The sequence below is a fragment of the Prinia subflava genome, chromosome 4, assembly GCF_021018805.1.
Source record: "Prinia subflava isolate CZ2003 ecotype Zambia chromosome 4, Cam_Psub_1.2, whole genome shotgun sequence".
In the NCBI taxonomy this organism is placed as follows: domain Eukaryota; kingdom Metazoa; phylum Chordata; class Aves; order Passeriformes; family Cisticolidae; genus Prinia; species Prinia subflava.
Genome location: NC_086250.1, coordinates 63,923,289 through 63,943,542, shown reverse-complemented (window position 1 = coordinate 63,943,542; position 20,254 = coordinate 63,923,289). Strand labels below are relative to the sequence as shown.

The window sequence follows — 20,254 nt, the reverse complement described above, 5'->3', positions numbered from 1 at the left end:
TTTCTCTGGTGATCCAGAGAGAATGAAATGCTAATTGTCAGCTTTCATTTTTGAAACAATGACTCACTATCTGATATGAGCAGTTGCTGTCTAGTTTTGCAGTGAGTTGGATCCAGTCTACCTTTAGCCTGGGTAGAAACTGCAGCACCTATGTTCAAGTCCCAGATCGATGTGGTTGTGTCTAACTCTGATCTCAGTGGGTCATACTCCAAGTTTTCATAGAATGCATAAACTAGTGTATAGGTGTCTTTCAGAAATAATAAAAAAAATCATTTTAACAAGTTATGTCTCAAAATAAAGCTTAAAACATATAATCCTTTATTACGTTTGTTATCCCCCCTGCCTATTAGTACATACAGATTCTCATCCTAGGGCCTTGCAAGATGATCAACTGAAAGAACAATACTAACCTGACTTTGCCAGTAGTGTTTGATGCAAAGCCTGTCATCACAACAAAGATGTTTATCTGTCAACTTGTATTCTGTTCATCTGGTTTATATTCACATAAAAACAAATTAGACTAGTAGGTAGCTGAAAGAGGTGGATAGAATCTGGTAGTCTGAAGTCACTAGAATGACATGTAAAAATGGATCACAGAGCTTACTTTGCATAGAAAGGAAGAAGAGGCCAGAGGCCAACTCTGCATTGTTTCTTACAAGCTCTGGTTGGGGAAAAAAAAAATGTATTGGAAGTTGGTTTATGCCATATGGCAAGAACACCATTGCCTGGTGCATCCTGTCCCCAAAAGAAGCCGTTCAGTAGCAGACAGGTGGGGGCTCTGTCTTGAAGCATTTTGAGAAGTGACACTCATGGTGTTATTTTTTTCCTAGCGAGATTATGGTGGTCCTTTGGTTTGTGAACAAAACAGGCTGAAGATAGTAATTGGTGTCATTGTTCCTGGCCGTGGATGTGCCATTCGAAATCGTCCCGGGATTTTTGTTCGCGTCTCGTATTATTCCCGGTGGATACACAAGATTATGATGACCTACAGAAAACCCTGAAAAGTCAACAACTCCCACCGGAAGACTTTGGAAAGCATGTAATTAATCTGTAATGTAAAGGTCAACAATTTTTTAAGTACTTGATAGTCAAGTTTGTTGAGCTTCTTTTAATATTTATGGATGTTTTTGGTGTTTTTGTCTACCAGTGTTGTTTTATAAATGTTGGAGTGACTTACAGTATATGCAAGTATGGTGACATATCTCCTGAAGATACTTGAATGGATAAACAATTTTGCAAAGACATTACTGGATGATAAATGGTTTTGTAGAAATAGATCATATGACCTCTTTAATGCTGCTCTTCAGATTATCTTAGAAGGCCAAACACATTATAGTTCTACTTAACACATCTTATTCTTTCTATGAGCCATATATTTCTCTTCATATATAACAAAAGCCCTACTGAGAGATATATGCATCTGTCACTGACAGCATTTATGATCATATTTCTCTTCCCCCTTATAAGAGGTCAAAGATTTCAGTATTTTATTAAAAAATCATATCTTTAGTAAGTAAACTTTTCATTATTTGTTGGACTTTGACAAGCCTGCCATAAGCAGAGTTCTTGTAGATGTCACTACCACTTTCTTTTACTCAGTGCTTACAGACTCTAGTTCTGCACTTGGTTCCTTCCCTGTATATGTAGGCCTCTAACAGATATCTCAAACCCCATTTTGGTTAGCAAACTATTGATAATTTTTTTAAAGTCTGAGCCTGAAATAACTGTGGAGTTACAATGCTAAAGACAGCATCTTGTACAGTTTGAAAAGGTAATCCTGATTAGCTATTGGAAGACTTAGGATGTTAAAAGAAATTTAAATCAGATGTGCCCAAATCTCTCTAAACAGACAAATATTAAAAATTCACTTGGTTCTAGTTATTTCATGAAACTCGGCATTTACAGCAAGAAAAAGAACAGTTCAACCTAGCACCTGGCTGAGAGACTTAAGACTGTAAGTTACACATTAATAGTTTTTCAGAGAGTTGGGAACTTTAATAAAACTTTAACTAGATTTGGAAAAAATCCTATCCTTTGTATAATTCCTTTCAGGATAATAAAAAAATCAATTACAGAGATTGTTATGATCTTGTATTTAATATTGACAACATCATGGATAGTTTAGTTGCTTGTTTCCTACCTATATATAGGACAATCATTTTCCTTTATGCTGACAGGGAAAGGGAACAAAAAATCATCATCTACAAAAAGTGCTTGTTCTTCTGTAGGCATTTAGTTTTATGTCTGGAAATACTGTACAAATATGTTGTAATAGGTGGCACTGATTACCCTTTAATTTCTGGAAAATTGATATGACATATATCCAATTGTTAGTTTTACTACTGTACATATAATTGCATAAGTAACAGCACTGTTGCTTCACTTGAGACTGTGTAAATTGTAAATGTTTCCAGTAGTGTTTGGTCTAACTGCATAGCCACGAGGCTGACCCCATGGTGTAACATACAAAAGGACATTTCATGCAGAAGATGCAGGTTTGAATTCTGCCCTGTCAGAAAGCAACCACTTCAGGGGAGATGTCTTGGCTCACCAAATTTTCTTCAGCAGTGCACTTTGACTTCAATGGGACCCAAGTATGCTGACATCTGGTGAGCTGGGATGGGTTTCAGCCCACACTTAAGTGGCTTGGCTTGCTGAGATTTGTGTCACATATCCAGCGGATTCTACTGGCACGCAGGAAGAGACGTCTTTCAGCAAGCAGAGCTCCTGAAATTCTTCCTGATGTAAATAGTCTCTTTGGACAAGATGTGACTTCTCTGTACAGCAGATTCAAGGTTGTGGATGCTACACAGACAGTCTGTCTCCATCTATTCTGGCCACCTCTGAAGGCTTTGTGCTACCTTTGGCCTCTCTTACTTAGCAGCCCTAAAGAGGGCAGGATTTAGCCTGTTGTATTTACACTTAATTATTGTCATGTAGGTGAAGAGTGTATTCCTACGAAGTATATACTGACCATATCTTATTGAAAGGATTACATTTTTAAGAAAGACTTGAAAAACTCCAAGTGAGTTTTGTTTTCAGCCACAAGTAGAATGTGGATAAAATATACAATTCCATGTTCACTCTTTGTATTCTAAGAATTGTTATGTGCTCACTGTATTATATTTGCAGGCATTTTGTTATGTCTATCTAAAAAAATCAAATCCTAAAATATTTTAGTTATAAGCTTCTGCTGTGCAGAAGACTGTGATTTTTATATATATATATATATATCACACACACACATATATATATGATAAAAATACTGGGTTTTGTTAGACAGTGTGTAAGGATTTTTACCTGTTTGTTCTGGGCAGTGCCTCAGTAAAATAAATTTTGCTGAGTTGATGCTCCAGAACATAACAAGTTTGTATGCACTTGCTTACCAGGTACTTTTGCTCTCCCTGTCTCAGAATGGAGGGCACCTGAGATCCTGAAGAGCAAGGGAAGAGAAGAATAATGACATGTGGTAATGAATCTGTACTTCATTTATTCCTGTGAATATTTCTTGTTGGTACCAATGGTACCGTACCAGGCAACTGTTATAACTACAGGACTCTCTTAAGAAAGGACACCCTATAGGTATTTTTTCACTGTTCTAATTTTTTTTTTCTGTGTTATAACAAGGGAACCTGATCTAGTGCCCATCTAAATTGCTGAAAAGCCTCTTACTAACCTCAGTGGGATTTGAATTTTACTTCATAAATGTGATTTTAATAAGATTAGAATAAGGGGTACAGAACCGAAATTCTTATCTAAGGACATTCTTAAACTTCACTGAATTTCATTTTCATTCTCCTTGCTGTAACTAATCCTTTATCTCTAAAAGGTGTAATGTCTGGATATAAAATTCTGGAACTAAAACCTGAGAGCTGATTTGGTGCAATTGAAGTTAGTCTAATTTAATCACTATTTTCTTTGGGCATTGGAACTGTCTAACACTTCTTCCTTTTGTTAAAGAAAACATTTTCCCTTAAAAAAGTTCCCCCTATCTCTTTTCTCTCATTAACCTCATGACCCTCAGAGAAAAATACAGCTCTCATTGGGAATGTACTGGTCTAGATTTTTGCTGCTACTGCTGAAATCTTCTTCTCTAGTGTAGGATTTAAATTCTCTGAGGCATTCTGCAATCCCTTCCTGCAGGTGATGCCAATGTACTTGACAGAGCTACTCACTTGAGTTAGAGCTTTTCATATGAGGGTCCAAACATATTTATGGGGGTTAAAATCTACTCAGGCAAAATGTCCCTTGAATTCAGTGAATGTGATTGTCAAAAGAGCAGGGCCTAAGAGTTGTTCAATACTTTTCCACAAGGTTCCTTGTACACAGATTCTCAGCTCCAAGGCAACCTCAGCAGGAGTAGAGGCTTTGTCATCATCCCTCTGGAAAGCTGGTTGTAAACCAGTAGACCCCCATGGAGACTGTATGAAGCCTATTGGATTGTTTATTTAGCCTTGTCTCCTTATCAATTATTTTCTTCCTCCCTCATGTGCACTGGTATATTACTGGGTTTTTTTAATGTTGGGGCTGCTGGCAGGAACTGACATGGCTTTTCACCCTAAAATTTTCCAGTGTTCCTTTTAAACATACCCTTGGGCATTTATGTATGGTGTTTTCTTGTATGGGATCTAACTTCAGGGAGCTGCCTGTGGAGTTTAGGGTATGATAAAAGTATTTTTTCTTATTTAAGTGGGAAAAATAATGCTCTCATTAAGTACAACTTGCTGAATGCCTAATGAAAAGGGAACACTGTGGTTATAACTTGTAATACAAATCTTCTGTAATTAACATCTTCATTAGTTAATAAAGTTGGTATTTTTGTAACCTTGTTTACTCTTATTATTCTTAATAAAGTATTTTATAAAAAACAACAACTTAATTAGCATTACATTTCTTATTAAAAGAACAAGGTCAGAACCACACTGCAAGTCTCCCAGTGAGGTATTTTAATGTGCAAAGTAAGGAGGAATGGTGCTTTAAAGATCTTCTTGTGTCCAATTGCAGAATTGAAAATAGAAGTGAAAATGAAAGAAGGAGCCAAATACATAGTGATCTTGTCGAGACTTCCCAATATCTTTCTGAATGATTTCTGCACTGAGAACTCTCTAATGTTATACTGAGATACATATTACTATATTTGCAGTAGAAAGGATATTCTCAAGCTAAACATATATATTTTCCAAGACTTTTTAGTTCCTTATAATTTCAGTGTGAGAGGCTTGGAATTTTCCTTCTTTGTATAAATACACTTTACACTTCTGGAAAGTGCTCCCCTGTCAGTATCACTTAATACTACTGATGGTACAAAAGATGATGCAAAGGAGAGCGATAACTTGCAACAAACCTTGGTGCTGCTGCTACACTTAATACCACAACCAGGCAGCAGCTACCAGAAAAGGAAATAAGCAACACCCTTGCTAACCCCACCAGGTCAGTGCCAAGTACTGTCAAGCTCCTATAACATCAGAGCATTCTGGGGAGTTCAAACAAGGGACAGTAAGTTCACTACTTCTTTGTCACTATCCAGCTGAAATTTCAAAGTTGTAAGCATTTCTGGTAACACTGTGATTTTGATGATTTAAGTATATATTTTCTCCAGCTATATCCACAGTGAATCATTTTTCAAATAAACTCATATGAAGAGTGTTTGAAGTCTGGTTCTGAGGTTTTCCATGGCCAACATCGCTTTCCTTTTGTTTTTGTTTTCCAAAAAAGGAGGTTTTCTAATCAATCCATAAAATCAATGGATTTTATTGGGAACTCCTGAAATCAGAGGGAAGCTTGCAATAACTTCAACCATGCAAGAATGCTTCCAAAGTGATAAAAATCCATAAATAGTCCATATGTCAAAACAATACTTTGCTATAGTTTTGCATTCAGTTTTCAGTATGTTCAGGTGACCTGTGTGTCTTCTGGGATCCATGAGAATTAACTGCTTGTACAGCAATTTGCACCAGAAAAATCTCTAAAGGGATATTGCCTTCACATTACATTCTGTTGTGGCTTTATCTTTTGTAGCTGCAGGAACACTGTGATCTGCAGATGATAAATGATGGAAACTCACACTGATGCTCACTGCTTGTGTTCTCTGTGTTATTTAACAAACTCCTGTAAACAGAGCAGGCCATTTAGTAGGGTTCACTTGTGTATCTACTCTGCCTTCAAAAGCACCAATTTCTGGACAGCTATGTCCCAATAAAACCCAATAAATAGGAAAGGAACCAGCTGGGAGGAAAAAGGCAGACCATAAAAAGATTAATAACAAAATAAGCCCTAAAATAAAAGGATTTTTTTTTCATGTTGTCTTGGTTTTTAAAACATAGGATATATGGTGTGAAAGGCTGCAATAAAATAGCTTAATAGCTAAATCTACTTTACTGTGTTGAGAACACTTGGGAAGGTGCAATGACTTCTCCATATGGACACAGAAGATATAGGACAGGTTGTGCTTCTGTGTCTGAGGTCCTGATCCTACTTGCATTGAAATCACTGTCAAAACACTACTTTAAAACAATATTTAGCCCACTCTAGGGCTAATGGAAATGTCCCAAAGCTTCCTTCTGAACCCCTTGGCCCTTGTCATGACATTGTTTTAGATCCTGACTTACGGAAATGCTCAGGCCACGTTCCAGACTGTTAATGAGTGTCAGAGGGAGAAAGTATAGATTTTATTTCAAAGCTGGGCATCAAAGTTCAATTGCAGACTATCAAATTTGCTCAGAGTCTGATTGAAGATGAAACGTGGTTAATTTGCTTACTATTCAAATATTATTCATTAAATAACAATAATTTTATTATTATAAATTATTAAGAAGAAGAAAAACAACAGCAACAGTCTTAAAACCCATGATGAATGCAGTTGCTATTAATCTAGCTTTTATACACAAAAGAATAAATTCTTTAGGGAAAAACTTCCCACCAGAGCAAAAAAATGTAGGACTTCAGTCCAAGAGATGTCATTTGCTTGAGACATCTCAAGTTTTGTCTGTTGAAGCTAGAGTTGACTTCAATTGGGTTATTTAATATGTTCTACTGAAAAATTATATGTAGGACAGTGCAATTCATAACAACTTATCAAAAATAAGGCAAGAAACACAGGATTAGAGGTATACATTGTAATAGATGAGGCTAGTGTAAAACAAATAAGGATATAACCCTCCTCTTCCACAGAGAGAAGTTTTGCCTTCAGCAATATATGAGTTTATAGTATTTAATTCAGTTCATATTATACTGCCTAAAAAATTCCAGATGGTTTTCTTTTCTTGAGGATTAATGTCAGCATTATACACACAATGAGCAAATATGCATTTACATCAACATTGCTATTACAAACCATGTCAACAAGAGTCTCATGTCTTGGGAGTAAATATGCCATCTGCTGTTCAGCCTTGTGTTTAACAGGGCTCTCACTTCACAGAGCAGTTACAAAACTGCCACCACAGAACTCCTTCGCCATTTTTTAATTTACTTTTTAAATTTTTTTTAAATGTTTAAAATGAAATCACAAAAAAATTTGCTATTCACAGTGGTGTGAATTGTGGAAGATTTACAGTAAGTATTTACTTGAAAACCTCTGCCTTCCATTTCTGTGCATCCTCACAAAGCAGATGAGTCCCAATTATTCCCTGATCCTTCAATTCTTTGAAGCCTCTGTTTCTATGTTTTTCTGTGTTGGCAAAGTCTCCACATGGCCTCATTTTTTTCTGTTGCATATACTCAGAAAAAAAATCCTCAAAATACCTTTAGGAGGTTAAAACTCATAGCCTTCAGCTATCTACCCTGATATTCCCAGCTTGCCATCAACATTAACTCACGGAAAGGAATATTCTAGTGGGGTAGATGGCTTCTACACATCTCCCATCAGCAAAGCCTGGGGAGGTGCTCCACAGCCCTCTGTAGCAAACCAACCATACATTGCCAGAGGTCTGGGGTGGCTGAGCACTGGAAGCACAAAAATTACACATGGACACAGAAACAAGTGCACAACACACCCACCCAAAAGCGCCTTCACAATGGTATCTAGCTGACTAATTAACAAATTCTCAGTCTACACACATACTTCAGGCAAAGGATTATAGCCTCAAGGTCTCCTTGTCCCAGTGCTGTGACAACTCAAGTGCCTTGGTACAGGAACAAGACAGTATGAGAAGAGAGGTTATCTTACTGGAACAACTTACCTCACTTTCCAACTAACGAAGAATAACAGGGAGAAGCTTAATAGTGCCAGCCAGAGACATGAATTTTTGATATCCTGATTTGGCACATTTGTGATGATAAACATTTAAGTGTAAGCCTGAGCTGGAATAAAATCCTATGTACCTCTTATCCTTTGGCCATGCTCTGGATTAGCTGGATCCAAACCAATCCACTTAGTTCTGTGAAACTATTGCATGTTTGCACATGTCTTTGTGAGTGTGTGTGCATGCCCATGTGTGCAGAGTCTTGTGTCTGCTCTTCTTGGCACAATGTACAAGCTCTAAGATTGCTTTTTATTGTTCTGGAAGCAGACAAAGTAGACCTGGCTAATTTTCAGCCATCTGTGTTCTAGTTTTTACACATCCTTGTAACTGTAACCTGCATGTGAAATCCCTGACATTTAGCAGTTAAAAAGTTCAGCCTCAGCCCTTAAGATACTCAAACATTTTAGAGAATCAGTGTTAAGCACTTGTATCTACACTGTTAATTGAAAGAGTGCATAGGCCTTTGGAGATCCTTCTAGATAGTTTCTCTTTCCTTTTATTACACTTTAATTTTTGGTTTGTATCACCAGAGGCTGGCCTTAATTTTAAAGCTTCTTTAAAAGCTTATATTCTTCCTGTAGAAACCAGCTTCTTTGCCAGAGCTCTTTTGGGGCTGTTATCTTAAATAATTTAGTTAGGAGTCTCCTCTAAATTTGTGGTTTTTCAGGCTGACTTCTCACTTTATTTTATTTTTTATTTTAGCAGAGACACAAGTCTGTATTTGCAAGCACTGTGTTTTTTAATCCCTTCTGATGTAAGTTAGTGTTAGCAACTTTTTAGTTCATATAACTCCCTAACACTAATCCCTGAACAGAGCATTAATTCCTTTAGCTTTCTATGTAAGTTTTTTAAGTCTTACCTTCCTGCCTGATTTATCCATATGTTTGGAAAATAGAAGGAGGAAAAAAAAAAAAAATAAGGCTTTTCTGTTTTCTTTAACTGGCCTTTGTATGAATGCTGCTAAATTTTCTTATCAGTACTTTTTGCCATCACGACATGCAGATCTTACCAACTCAGTCTGCAGGAACATGTCAGTTTTATTGGTATGTTTGACAGAGACCAGGCTGGTTTCCAACTGAAATCCATTTGTTTTCCCTCCAGCATGCTTGCTCACCTCCCCAGGCTCACTCTCTGTGTGGCTTCCTCCAAAGAGGTATTTCCCTGCCTGTTTGTGTATGTATTGCACACTGCCTTTCAAAATTGGCAGCAGAGTTTCCTATCTTTCCCAAATTACCCTGTGGAGGGTGGAATTTTCTTCCCATTTCCCTGTCAAATTCTTCAGGAGAGCAAAATACTCCTTACCCTTAAAGCAATTTCCAACTAAAATGCAGGAAGGAATCAGTGAAGCTGAAGTGATTTTGGACAGCCAAATCTTACAGGGAAACACCTCACTTGAGTGTAAAGCAAAACCTCTGGATGTGCTTCCTTGTTAAATATTTAAATATAGTCTTGGCATTCCCATATTCCTCTGAATGGTTATTTCAGACACTTAAGAAGAGTTTGCAAATTCCTTTCTTGGATCGGACATGGTGAGGCAGGGGTGTTTGCACAGGCAGCTCTAAAGAGTGATCCAAGAGCACTGCTGACAAACAAGGTCTCCAATTCTTTTTTTTCTCTACTGGGTTTCCTTGCTTATTTCCTTGTTTGTCTTGTTTGTTTGTCTGGTACTTTATTATTCTATTTTAACGCTGACAGGAAGAAAATAAACAGGGAAGAGCAGGGCTGGTGGAAGTGTTGTGATTGAACTGTCTTCTGGGTGAGATTTATGGTCTGCTAAGGACAGCTTTTTGGAAAGTTCTCTTCAATCCTCTCTTGGCAGTTTTTTCGGCCTCCTTTGCTGTCTGAAGACGCTTCACTTTCTCTGTTTGGAAAGGGCTTTGCTCATTATCTTCTCTGTGATGAAGTCACACTGTCTCTCCCCCCTCTCCTGCCCCACGCCGCTATCTGTGTCCCTCGGTGCCGATTCAGCCACAGCACGGAGAACTCACTGCAGGACATTTTCCCTCTGCAAAACCCTGACCCACGGGGTACTTGAGCAAACTTGTATCAAAGAACAAAATACAGCAAAAGCACTTTGCAGAGTGGCATTCCTATGTTTGCCTCACTCTCTCCAGAGACCATCCCTGTGAAGACAGCTATGGGGTGTGAGACTAGACAAAGAAAACTCACTCTGGAAGAGAGAAGAATTGTTAGAAAACACTGTTGCTGATAGAGAAGGCTTTTGATTGCTCTTCAAGATGTGTGTCTGCCTGCACATGAATAGTGAATAGATTCCTGGCTTGGAACAGAGACATTCTGCAGAGACAAACACAAAGGTTAGGGGCTACCCTCCAGGAATTTTAGGTGAGAGAAAGCAGCACAATAATTTTAGGTCCCAGCCTGCAAGAGTGGCCACTGAGAAGTTTGAGACCCACAGAGCTTCTGACCACAACTCATGAGCCATATTGTTTTCAGGCCTCTTTCTTTGAAAGATAAATCTAAGAAAAGAAATTCAATTTTGAGGTAAAAACTTCAGCAAACTCTGCTGAAAAACTCAGCAGCACACCACTGACTTCCCTGAGATCAGCCCATGATTTGCACATGGAGCTGGTTTGGTTTGGTTTGGTTTTTCTGTTTGCTATGGACAAACTGGAAAAGTGGCCTGAACCAGTTTATGTCTGTATCTGAATTTAGCCAGGCTTTTGAATCCAGCTCAGAAGACGAAGATCAAGGGAAGAAAAGGGTTTGGGTTTTTTTTAGTGTTCTTTTTCAGGCCACATCCTTCCTATCATTTTCCCAATTTCACACATTCATTAAAAGAAGAAATGTACTCATGCAGAAAACAAGCCAAGCCCTCCAAGGGAGAACATATAGCAATTTCATTCAAAAATGCTTCTTTTAAGGCATGGAGTCTATAAAAACCACACCAAGAGAACACTGTACTCTGTGGTCATTTGTTAGCAAAGCTGACAGGAAATCAAAACTGAAAGGATTCTTCTGTAACTGCCAACGTGCTGTAATGGAAGCCAGGGGAAATATATTTATCTGTTTACTTGACTAAGAAGAAAGAAACCAAAACATATTTTCCTCCAATAGTAAAAGGAGATTAGACTGTTACTAGTCACTTGTGTGCTAGACTTCCCTCCAGGCCTTTCCTAATGTTTTGTCTCACATTCAAAACAAATAAAATATGAGCTCTGAGGAAAAGAAAACATTTCACAGATTATAGGAACTAAAAAGATCTTTATGTACCTAACATTTCACCTTATAGCCTAAAGGATATTGCCCAACATTACACATTATTGAGGATAGTATTTTTTTACATAATTTTGTAGAATTTTTTGGAAACAGATTTCATGCTTGTCATGTGGTACAAAACTACATCTGCAAAGGAGGACAAGTCATTTAAAATATGACTCACTAGGCTTGGTTTTCCCTCCAAAATTAATTTTTATTGCATTGAAATAAATAACATGAAATAGAATGGATCTGTTTCTGTCACCTTGCTTAAGATTTGATGATCTATAAAAGTCTACTCTCAAAACAATTCTGGACTTCTTGTTATGGATGATAAATCAATTGAATCATAGGATGGAGGCTACTACCAATCTGATAATAATGTGATCTCTACAGATAGATCACTGTGGAAAACAGTTTCATGATGATGTGAAGAATAAAAATAGTATGAAATATCCCAAGGTCAGGCTCAGCAGTGGATTTTGTCATTGTTACATGGCTCTGATAAGGCAGAGCTGCCATAAATGTCTTTAATTAATGTATTTACAGAACTTTTCCACTACCATGTAGCAGTCAAAACCAGATGGCAAATCTTGTCACAGATATTTCATTTGATTAATTCTTCTGTCTGGGCAGATGCAGTGCAGTCTGTCAAACCATGAAGATAAATAAAAAATTAAGATGTTTTTCCTAGAGACTGGTAGTTGGGTAAAGCTTTGATAGCTGGAAGAGGGCAAGAATCAAATGGATTTCTTCTCTAACCATGGATATTTGCCCTAACAGGGTATCTTTGATGTGAATCTTAATAAAACTCTTTTTAGGGTAGTTGCATGAAGGAAATAAGTCAGTTTATAGTGTGCAAGATAGTTCCACCAGATAAATAACAGGTTTAGCCCAAGCTTTAAAGTCCACAGCAGGAACCATATTTGTAGCAAGAGATGAATCTGCACATTACCACCCCATATCACATCAGCAATTTTCACTGTGGTGGTGCAGGATTTTCAAATCCTGTCACAAAGTTCAAAGCACTGAGAAAGAATGTCCTGCATAGTCATTATTCCTAAACATTGAATATACCTGTGGAAAATCACTGATAGCAGATAGACTGTAAATTATTATTTATTTAGCATCATAATAGGAACAGGAGCAGATTATGCTGTAACAAAGCACTTATGTTCTCATTTGGGACCATAATTAAACATATGTTTAACTTCAAGCATAAACTTAAGATCCATTGACAAGTGCCTGCCTTTGAAGATGCAAATAATCCAGTGAATTTATAAAGCATTGTGACTTTGGCTGAATGAGGGCAAGAACTCCAGTTAGGGATGAGACTTGTTTATACAGTGCCTAAGACAGGAACACCACAAACATAAAAAAAGGCTTCCAAAACCGACATTAAAAATATTAGTGGTTCCCTTTAATTCCCCTTCTCTTCTCAAAATAAAACCTAAAACGACATTCAAAGGCACAACAATGGCAAATATACGGGAGAGAACACATTGAAATTAATTTCTGATTTAAGCACAGTTTGAGAGACTCCTGTGAAATTACATGTGGTGCCATGGTTTGGTCTTCAGAGTCTTAGATGCCTTATTTCATGTCTTTGTGCAGCTGAAAAGAAATGCAAGGAACATTTTAATATGGTTGCATTTTAATGGCATTCCATCCAATTACTTCAGAATCTGTGGGGAACACCTATACCCGGCCTGTGCTCTGGAGCTGAATTTAGATTTTATATCTCTTCAGCATCTATATTACTTGTCTAGACACATCTCTTAGGATTGAGAATTACAAATGACAGATTGTATACCAGGCCTGACATTTATGTGATTGAATATAGAGATATATTTATAATATGATGATAACTGTATCTGATATGTGCTTCATCTAGGATCAGAATGAAACCCAAAACATTCACAAGTGGCAGGGTCAACACCCCTTTATGATTACATCAGAGAATAAAATATTATGTGCAAAAGCACCACATCTTGGCTTTCCAAACTTTTTTTTCCATAAATTAAAATCAAGTCTATCCTCAGAAGGAACGAAAGAAGATTTAAAAAGACTCAAAAAGTATTTCTGAAATACTGAAAATATCTAAGTTACATAAATTGCTTGACAAAGCCAACTGAATTATGTTCAAGAAGTTATTCTACATCATTTAGTAAAGCACAATTCCACATTTCTACAAACAAGGCAATTGCTTTGAGACTAGCATGGAAGATTTGTGGATTAAAACCAAATGCTTATGAAAAGTGAGGATTCACATGGAAGAACTTGAGGACATGTTCCTCTCTAGAGGAAGAATAAATTCTGAAATAGTTCTTTGCAATCAATATGCATCGATTTTACTACTATTAAAATTTTAAATTCATTTAAATTGAATCTAGAATTTACTTGAGTTGTGTTCAGGTTTTGTCTTTGTCTCTGACTTTTCAAGATTTATTTTGTCTTGGAACATCTGTTGAGACCCTGGCTGTGCTCAGGGCCCTCCTATCCCTGCCTGTCACTGGCACTCCCCTTGTCCTGCTCATAGCTCAGGACCCCACTCCAGTCCCAGGGACTGCCAGGTCTTGTCCCACAGAGGTTGTAGGATTCTGTCTCCACCTGTCCTGGCTATCCCAGCCTCAGCCCACCCTCATTCCCAGAGGTTGCTGAAGTCCAGGGCTGGGGCTGCCCTGTCTGTCCCACTGCCTGCCTTGCCTTGCCCAGGCTGCCCTGACACCCCTGGCCCCTGAACCACCAGCTCTCCCAGCACCATGACAACATTTATTCTTTATTTTTTCATAACTATAATATCTTCCCCCACCCCCTCACTCCCCCATCATTTCTTATTACCAAACCAAGAAGAAAGCTTCTGATGTTCCTTTCTGCTGTGGTCAAAGTTTTGTGTTTGTGAAGAGGAGTCAGTCAGCTTGAGTTTGTTTGGTATGACAGATCCTCCACATCTTTTCCCTATTCAGTAAGTTTTTCAAAACTTTCCTTTTTTTTGAACTCCATTTTAATTTCCATTTTTTGAACTCCATTTTTGAACTCCATTTTAATTTTCATTTTCAAAATGGAAATTAAAGGCTGCTCATTATAAAGTTTTGGGGAAAAAATGCTGGTTATAGATAGAAGGTTTCATTTTAGAAATGCTCTCCTTTCACAGTGACCTTTAATCTTAATTCAGGAATAATTTTAAACAATTCTAATAGGAACATTTCCTTTGTTAGTTTTGTGACTCATAGGTAGGGGTTGAGATGTTCCATATAAATTCTCATCAGGCTGAACAAAGACACTGGACATGTGTCAGGGAACACTTGTTGACACAATCCTGTATCCCTCCAAGGGTCTCAGCTAGCTCAGCCCTTCTCAGGCCTAACAGGATTATATCAAGAAAGACAGGACAAGGATTCAAAAGAGGCTCTCTTACCCTTTTAGCTGCAAGTCCTTTATTCCAGGTTGATGTCCCGGGAGAGAGAGAGCTCCCGGGGGACAGGGGACCCTTTATCTTAGGGTCTCTGAGGGAGGGGCTAGCTGGCACACAGCCAATGGGGTCAGAAGGGGAAGGAAGGGTCAGACTACATGACAGGAGTTCCAGGGGTCCCTGAGGGAGAAGAAACCATTTCCCCAGGGGGATGTAACATCTCCTCCTTTTTTTGTTTAAAAAGATACAGAGAGAAGTTCTCACATTCTGTTTAACATGGAGTGTGGGTTTCCCACCACTTATGGTTGGTAGGGAGACCGGACCGCTTTAGATTTGCCAACTCTATATGGTTGACTTCTGAGGTAGAAGATATGAGGCCATTAATAGCCTTGAAAATCAAACAGCGTAGGATTCCGAATGCTATGGTTACAAGGAAAAGGATAACAAAAAGTAACAAAATTGTTTTGACTACAGAAGTCCACCACCCAGTGAGTCCCCAGCCCTTGAACAGTTCTTTGATCCAATCTTCTGATTCTTGCTTCACTTGTCCGATCATGTTGTTCATGCTTCGGAGGGCAGCATGGATGTTTGGAGCCTTTGAGGACAAATTCATGCAACAGAGTCCTTCAAATTCCTGGCATTCATGTCCATGCAATAGCAAGAGATAATCGATAGCAGCACGGTTCTGGATCGTGGCCTGTCTGGTAATCTCCTCGTCTTCTAGGAGGGAGCTGATGGCGATAGATGTTAAATTAGCCTGCTTGACCACCCAGCACTCTAGGTGGCCCAATTCACCTAGAGCTTTGGCTGCTGCTACCCACGGAAGAAACAGGGATACAGCAACTCTTTTTGACTTTGCCCAATGAAAAATGTCTGAATTACAATTTGGGTCCAAAATGTCAGCACTCCTTTTTTGAATTTTGTCAGCCGATTTGTTTTTGTGTGTCCATTCACGAATTAAAGTTTGGTTGGGTGTCAACACGGACAATCGCCCTATGGTACATGGCCCTCCGAAAAGCCGGGATGGAATTCCTGCCCATGCCCGATCCCCACAAACCAAGAACAATCCTCTAGGGAGGCTTCTGGGTTTGGAGTGGGGTGGGTTGTCTGATGCAATGTGGCTTATATTATGACACCACCTCTTTGCAGTAAATTCTCCCCGGAACTGCCTTATAAGGTGGTACTCGTCAGTGCTAGAGGGTTTTGGGATGACAGAGAAATGGATGCAGTATGTGGCAGGGGAGGAACCCAATAGTTCTAACTCCTGGGGTTCATGAGCTACCCTGGGCAAACCCTGCACCCATTCCGCTAAGGGGTTCATGGTGAACACACCTTGCTTTTGCTGATCTTGGTGTGGTTGTGGAGTGTGTGCCTCTGGAATTTCGTTGGACCTGTATTTGTCCAAGCCTGCTGGAAATTCTCCAGCCTGCAAAGGAATTCCTACCAGACAGGTAGACATAGGATTCTTAGCTGCTGCAGTGGACAAACATATGTTTTCTTGCTGAAGTGTCTGTGCCAGGGTTACCCAGACGTTCTGACGTGGCTGAGGGATGATCCATGCAGCTGCCAGACTGTTCAGCATTAGCAGGATGACAACTTGGATGGGGTTCATCATAGGGTTGAGTGGGAGGTAGGTTTTCTCTGGAAGGGAAAAATAAACATTTTTAAAACATGTTAAAAGTTCCTGTTTCTGCCAGAAGGAATCCACCTCTAAGGAGGATCTTTCTCTTCCATCCGGCGGCGTCTTCTCTTCGAAGCATCAGTCACTTGCTTCTCGTCCCCTTCTGCTGGAGCTGGATTTTTGGGGACAAAAGGTTTCACCCACTTCTGGGGAATCCACCGAGGGCCTGAGGGAGTAGCCACACATGCATAGCCACGACCCCAGGTCACAAGCTCATAGGGACCTCTGGTTTCCCAAGTTTCAGGATCCCTAATCAAAACCGGTGGACGCTGAGACAATTTAAACTGATCACCACTGTTAAAATGACGTACCACAGGTGGACTCATGTTTTCAAATGAACAGTTTAGAAAATTGATGGTGAACATGGCTTTGCAGAGCTTCTGCTGTGGTGTCATCCACGAAGCCGAGCAGTTCTGCCTAGCCAGAACCTGTTTGAGCGTTTGGTGTGCACGCTCGATCACAGCTTGACCTGTGGGGGAGTGAGGGATGCCAGTTTTATGCTCCACTCCCCACTGCTGGACAAATTCTAGGAACTCCTTGGACACATACCCTGGGCCATTATCAGTTTTGATTGTTTTTGGAATTCCCAACACTGCAAAGGCTTGCACTAGGTGTTGCTTGGCATGTATGGATTTTTCTCCTGCGTGTGCAGAGGCATACACTGCACCTGAATATGTGTCAATGCTCACATGAACATATTTGAGGCGACCAAAACTAGGAATGTGTGTGATGTCTGTTTGCCATACCTCACAGCTGCCCAGGCCCCTGGGGTTAACCCCCATGCCCATCGATGGCATGACCTGGAGCTGGCAGTTCGGACAGGTACCTACAATGGCTCGAGCCTGGCTCCGTGTTAGTTGGAATTGTCGGATCAGGGCTGGCACATTTTGATGGTAATGTTGGTGACTCAGTTTTGCCTGCTGGAAGACATCAGGGAGATGTGCCTTTTCAACTGGTGCAGCAAGGCAGTCTGCCTGGCGATTCCCCTCTGCGATCTCACCTGGCAAATCAGTGTGTGACCTCACATGCATCACGTAAAACGGGTGCTGTCGATGAGAAACCAAATAGATTAGCTTTGAAAGCAACCTGAAGAGATGTTCATTCTCTATTTCCTTGAGCACAGCCTGCTCCGCTCTGGACACTACTCCCGCCACATAGGCAGAGTCGGTTACCAAATTGATTGGTTCTGAGAACTTCTCAAAAGCTCTTACCACTGCGGCCAGTTCAGCCACTTGGGGGGATCCCTCCACAAACTCAACATCAGCTTCCCAATGCTGAGTCCGTGGGTTCCTCCAAGTCACGACGGACTTGTTTGAAGTACCCGATGCGTCTGTGAAGACTGTGAGAGCTTTGAGTGGTCTCCGACTCCTTTTCTCATGAGGAATAAGGTGGAATTCCTCATTGAACAACTTGTGGGACGGGGCATGGACTGATATTTGTCCCCTGTAGCTGTCCAGAGATAATTGGAGACTGGCATTGCTCTGCAGCAAATGCTCAAACATCTCTTTGGTCAATCTCTCAGGAGAGTTCTTTCCCTCCTCTGAAAGTCTGACCGGGAGGTGAATGCATGCAAAGTCACAACCTGCCAATTCACACAATCTTACCCTGGCCTTCCGAATCAGCTGTGCTATCAGCTCCTGTGGCTCTGTGATGGTCTTGGATCTTTGGTGGGAGAGGAAAACCCACTCTATTATCAACAGTGAATCTCTCTCTTCCTCGATCCACTGAAAGATCAAGCCATGCAGGTGTGGCAGTTTTCCTAGAACAATAAACTGGAAAGGCACCTTTGGCTCACACCGGTGAGCCTGTCTCTCTGACAAGGCTTTTTGTACCTTTTCGATTGCTGTCTTCGCCTCTGGGGTCAGCTCCCTGGGAGACGTCAGCTCCTTCTCCCCCTTCAATAAATTGAAGAGGGGTTCTAGATCTTGATTTGTGAGGCCTAGCCAGGGTCTTACCCAATTCAAGGACCCACACAGGGAGTGGAGATCTGCTAGAGTTTTTGGATTGCAGCCAATTTCTAAGCTCTGTGGAACTACAGTCCTTGCACTGATTTGCAAGCCCAGGTATTTCCAAGGTGGCATCCTTTGAACCTTGTCCTCCTGTAACTGAAATCCAGCAGAGGTTAAAACTTTAACCACTAGGTCAAGCGTGTGTTGGAGTATAGAGTCATTGGGGCCACACACTAGCACATCATCCATGTAGTGAAGGATGATGGCTTCTTTTCTCTGTGCGCGTATTGGAGACAGTAATGAGGCTACATATTGTTGGCATATAAAAGGACTCGATTTGAGACCCTGGGGAAGGACCCTCCAGTGATAACGCTTCATTGGGGCCTGTCTATTGACAGTGGGAACTGAGAAGGCAAACCTAGGGGCATCTTCAGGGTGCAATGGAATTTGGAAAAAACAGTCCTTGATGTCTAAGACAGCCAATTTCCAATCTCGGGGGAGCATTGTTGGAGTGGGCATCCCTGGTTGGAGGGGTCCCATGTCTTCTACTATTTTGTTAATTTCTCTTAGATCATGGAGCAACCTCCACTTATCCTTTCCCGGTTTCTTTATCACAAAGATCGGGAAATTCCAGGGGCTAGTTGTCTCCACAATGTGTCCCTGAGCCAATTGCTCTTCCACGAGTTTTTCCAGCGCCTTGAGCTTTTCTTTACTCAAAGGCCACTGTGCTACCCATCTGGGGGTGTTTTCTAACCACTTTAACTTCTGGGTAGGGCGCTCCACAGTGGCTACTTGCAAAAATCCTGGGGTGTTTTAGGAATGACCAATCGGACTCCCCACTGAGACATGGTGTCCCTCCCCCACAGTGGGGCGTTATAATCTGCTACGAAAGGACGGACATTCGCCACCTTTCCATCAGGTCCCTCAATTTGCACCACGTTTTTCGAAATCCTTGCCATTGAGATTCCTCCTATGCCCTGAAGTTTGCCTGCCACCGGCTCTAATTCCCAATTTGAAGGCCACATGCTTTGTGGCAATACGGTGACCTGAGCTCCGGTGTCGAGTACTCCCGCCACTTGGAGGCGCTCTGATCCACAAGTAATGTTGCACATCATAGAGGGTTTAGGTTCCCCCACCACCTCTGTCCAGTAGACCTCTGGTGATTTACCGTCTGCTGTGATCTCTGCTGGAACCGGAATGGCTTGGGCAAGAATCTGCCCCGCTATCAGATAAAAGGGTGGGTGCAAACAACGAGCCAACAACATGAGGCCTATTATTTTTCCCTTTATGGTCATGGGAGCTATCTCAATTTCCAAGGGTGTGTGTGCTGTGTCCCCAATAACAAAATACTCACTGTCCAATCCCACGTGGTAAACCGTCAGGTCCTGTGAGATGTTAGACAGGTCAACTGTTATAACCATCCACTCAGTAGATCTGAAATGGAAACCTTTGGTAGTTACAAGTCTAAAACGGCCAAGTGGCTGCCAAACCTTGTTAGTTGAGCATTTAACATTTACATTTTTCTGCACCCCCACACCCCGTGACCTGCCCTCCCCCCCCTTTTTCTTTAAGAGAGAAGCTTTTGCCAATGTGAGTCCCGCTACATTTATATCTTTGCGCGTTGTAGTATCAACCGCGGGCACGCGCTGTGAATTCAGTTTTTTTGTTTGTTGGATTTCTTCTGCTTCTGGGTCTGAGGGCAGGATCTGGCGAAGTGTCCTGGTTTCTTGCAGCGGAGGCAGATGATGCGCTGCAG

At 40.6% G+C, this 20,254-nt stretch overlaps 1 protein-coding gene across 2 annotated transcripts in view; it reads left to right on the top strand.

Annotated features, from left to right (window-relative positions):
* Nucleotides 1-4,863, top strand: part of HGF (hepatocyte growth factor) — a 58,582-nt gene extending 53,719 nt beyond the window's left edge. For both annotated transcript variants that reach the window (XM_063396982.1, XM_063396981.1), the window contains exon 18: nt 831-4,863. In XM_063396982.1, coding sequence (XP_063253052.1) covers nt 831-1,001 — 171 coding nt within the window. In that variant the 3' untranslated portion in view covers nt 1,002-4,863. The remainder of the gene's footprint in view (nt 1-830) is intronic.
* The last annotated feature ends 15,391 nt before the right edge of the window (nt 4,864-20,254 follow it).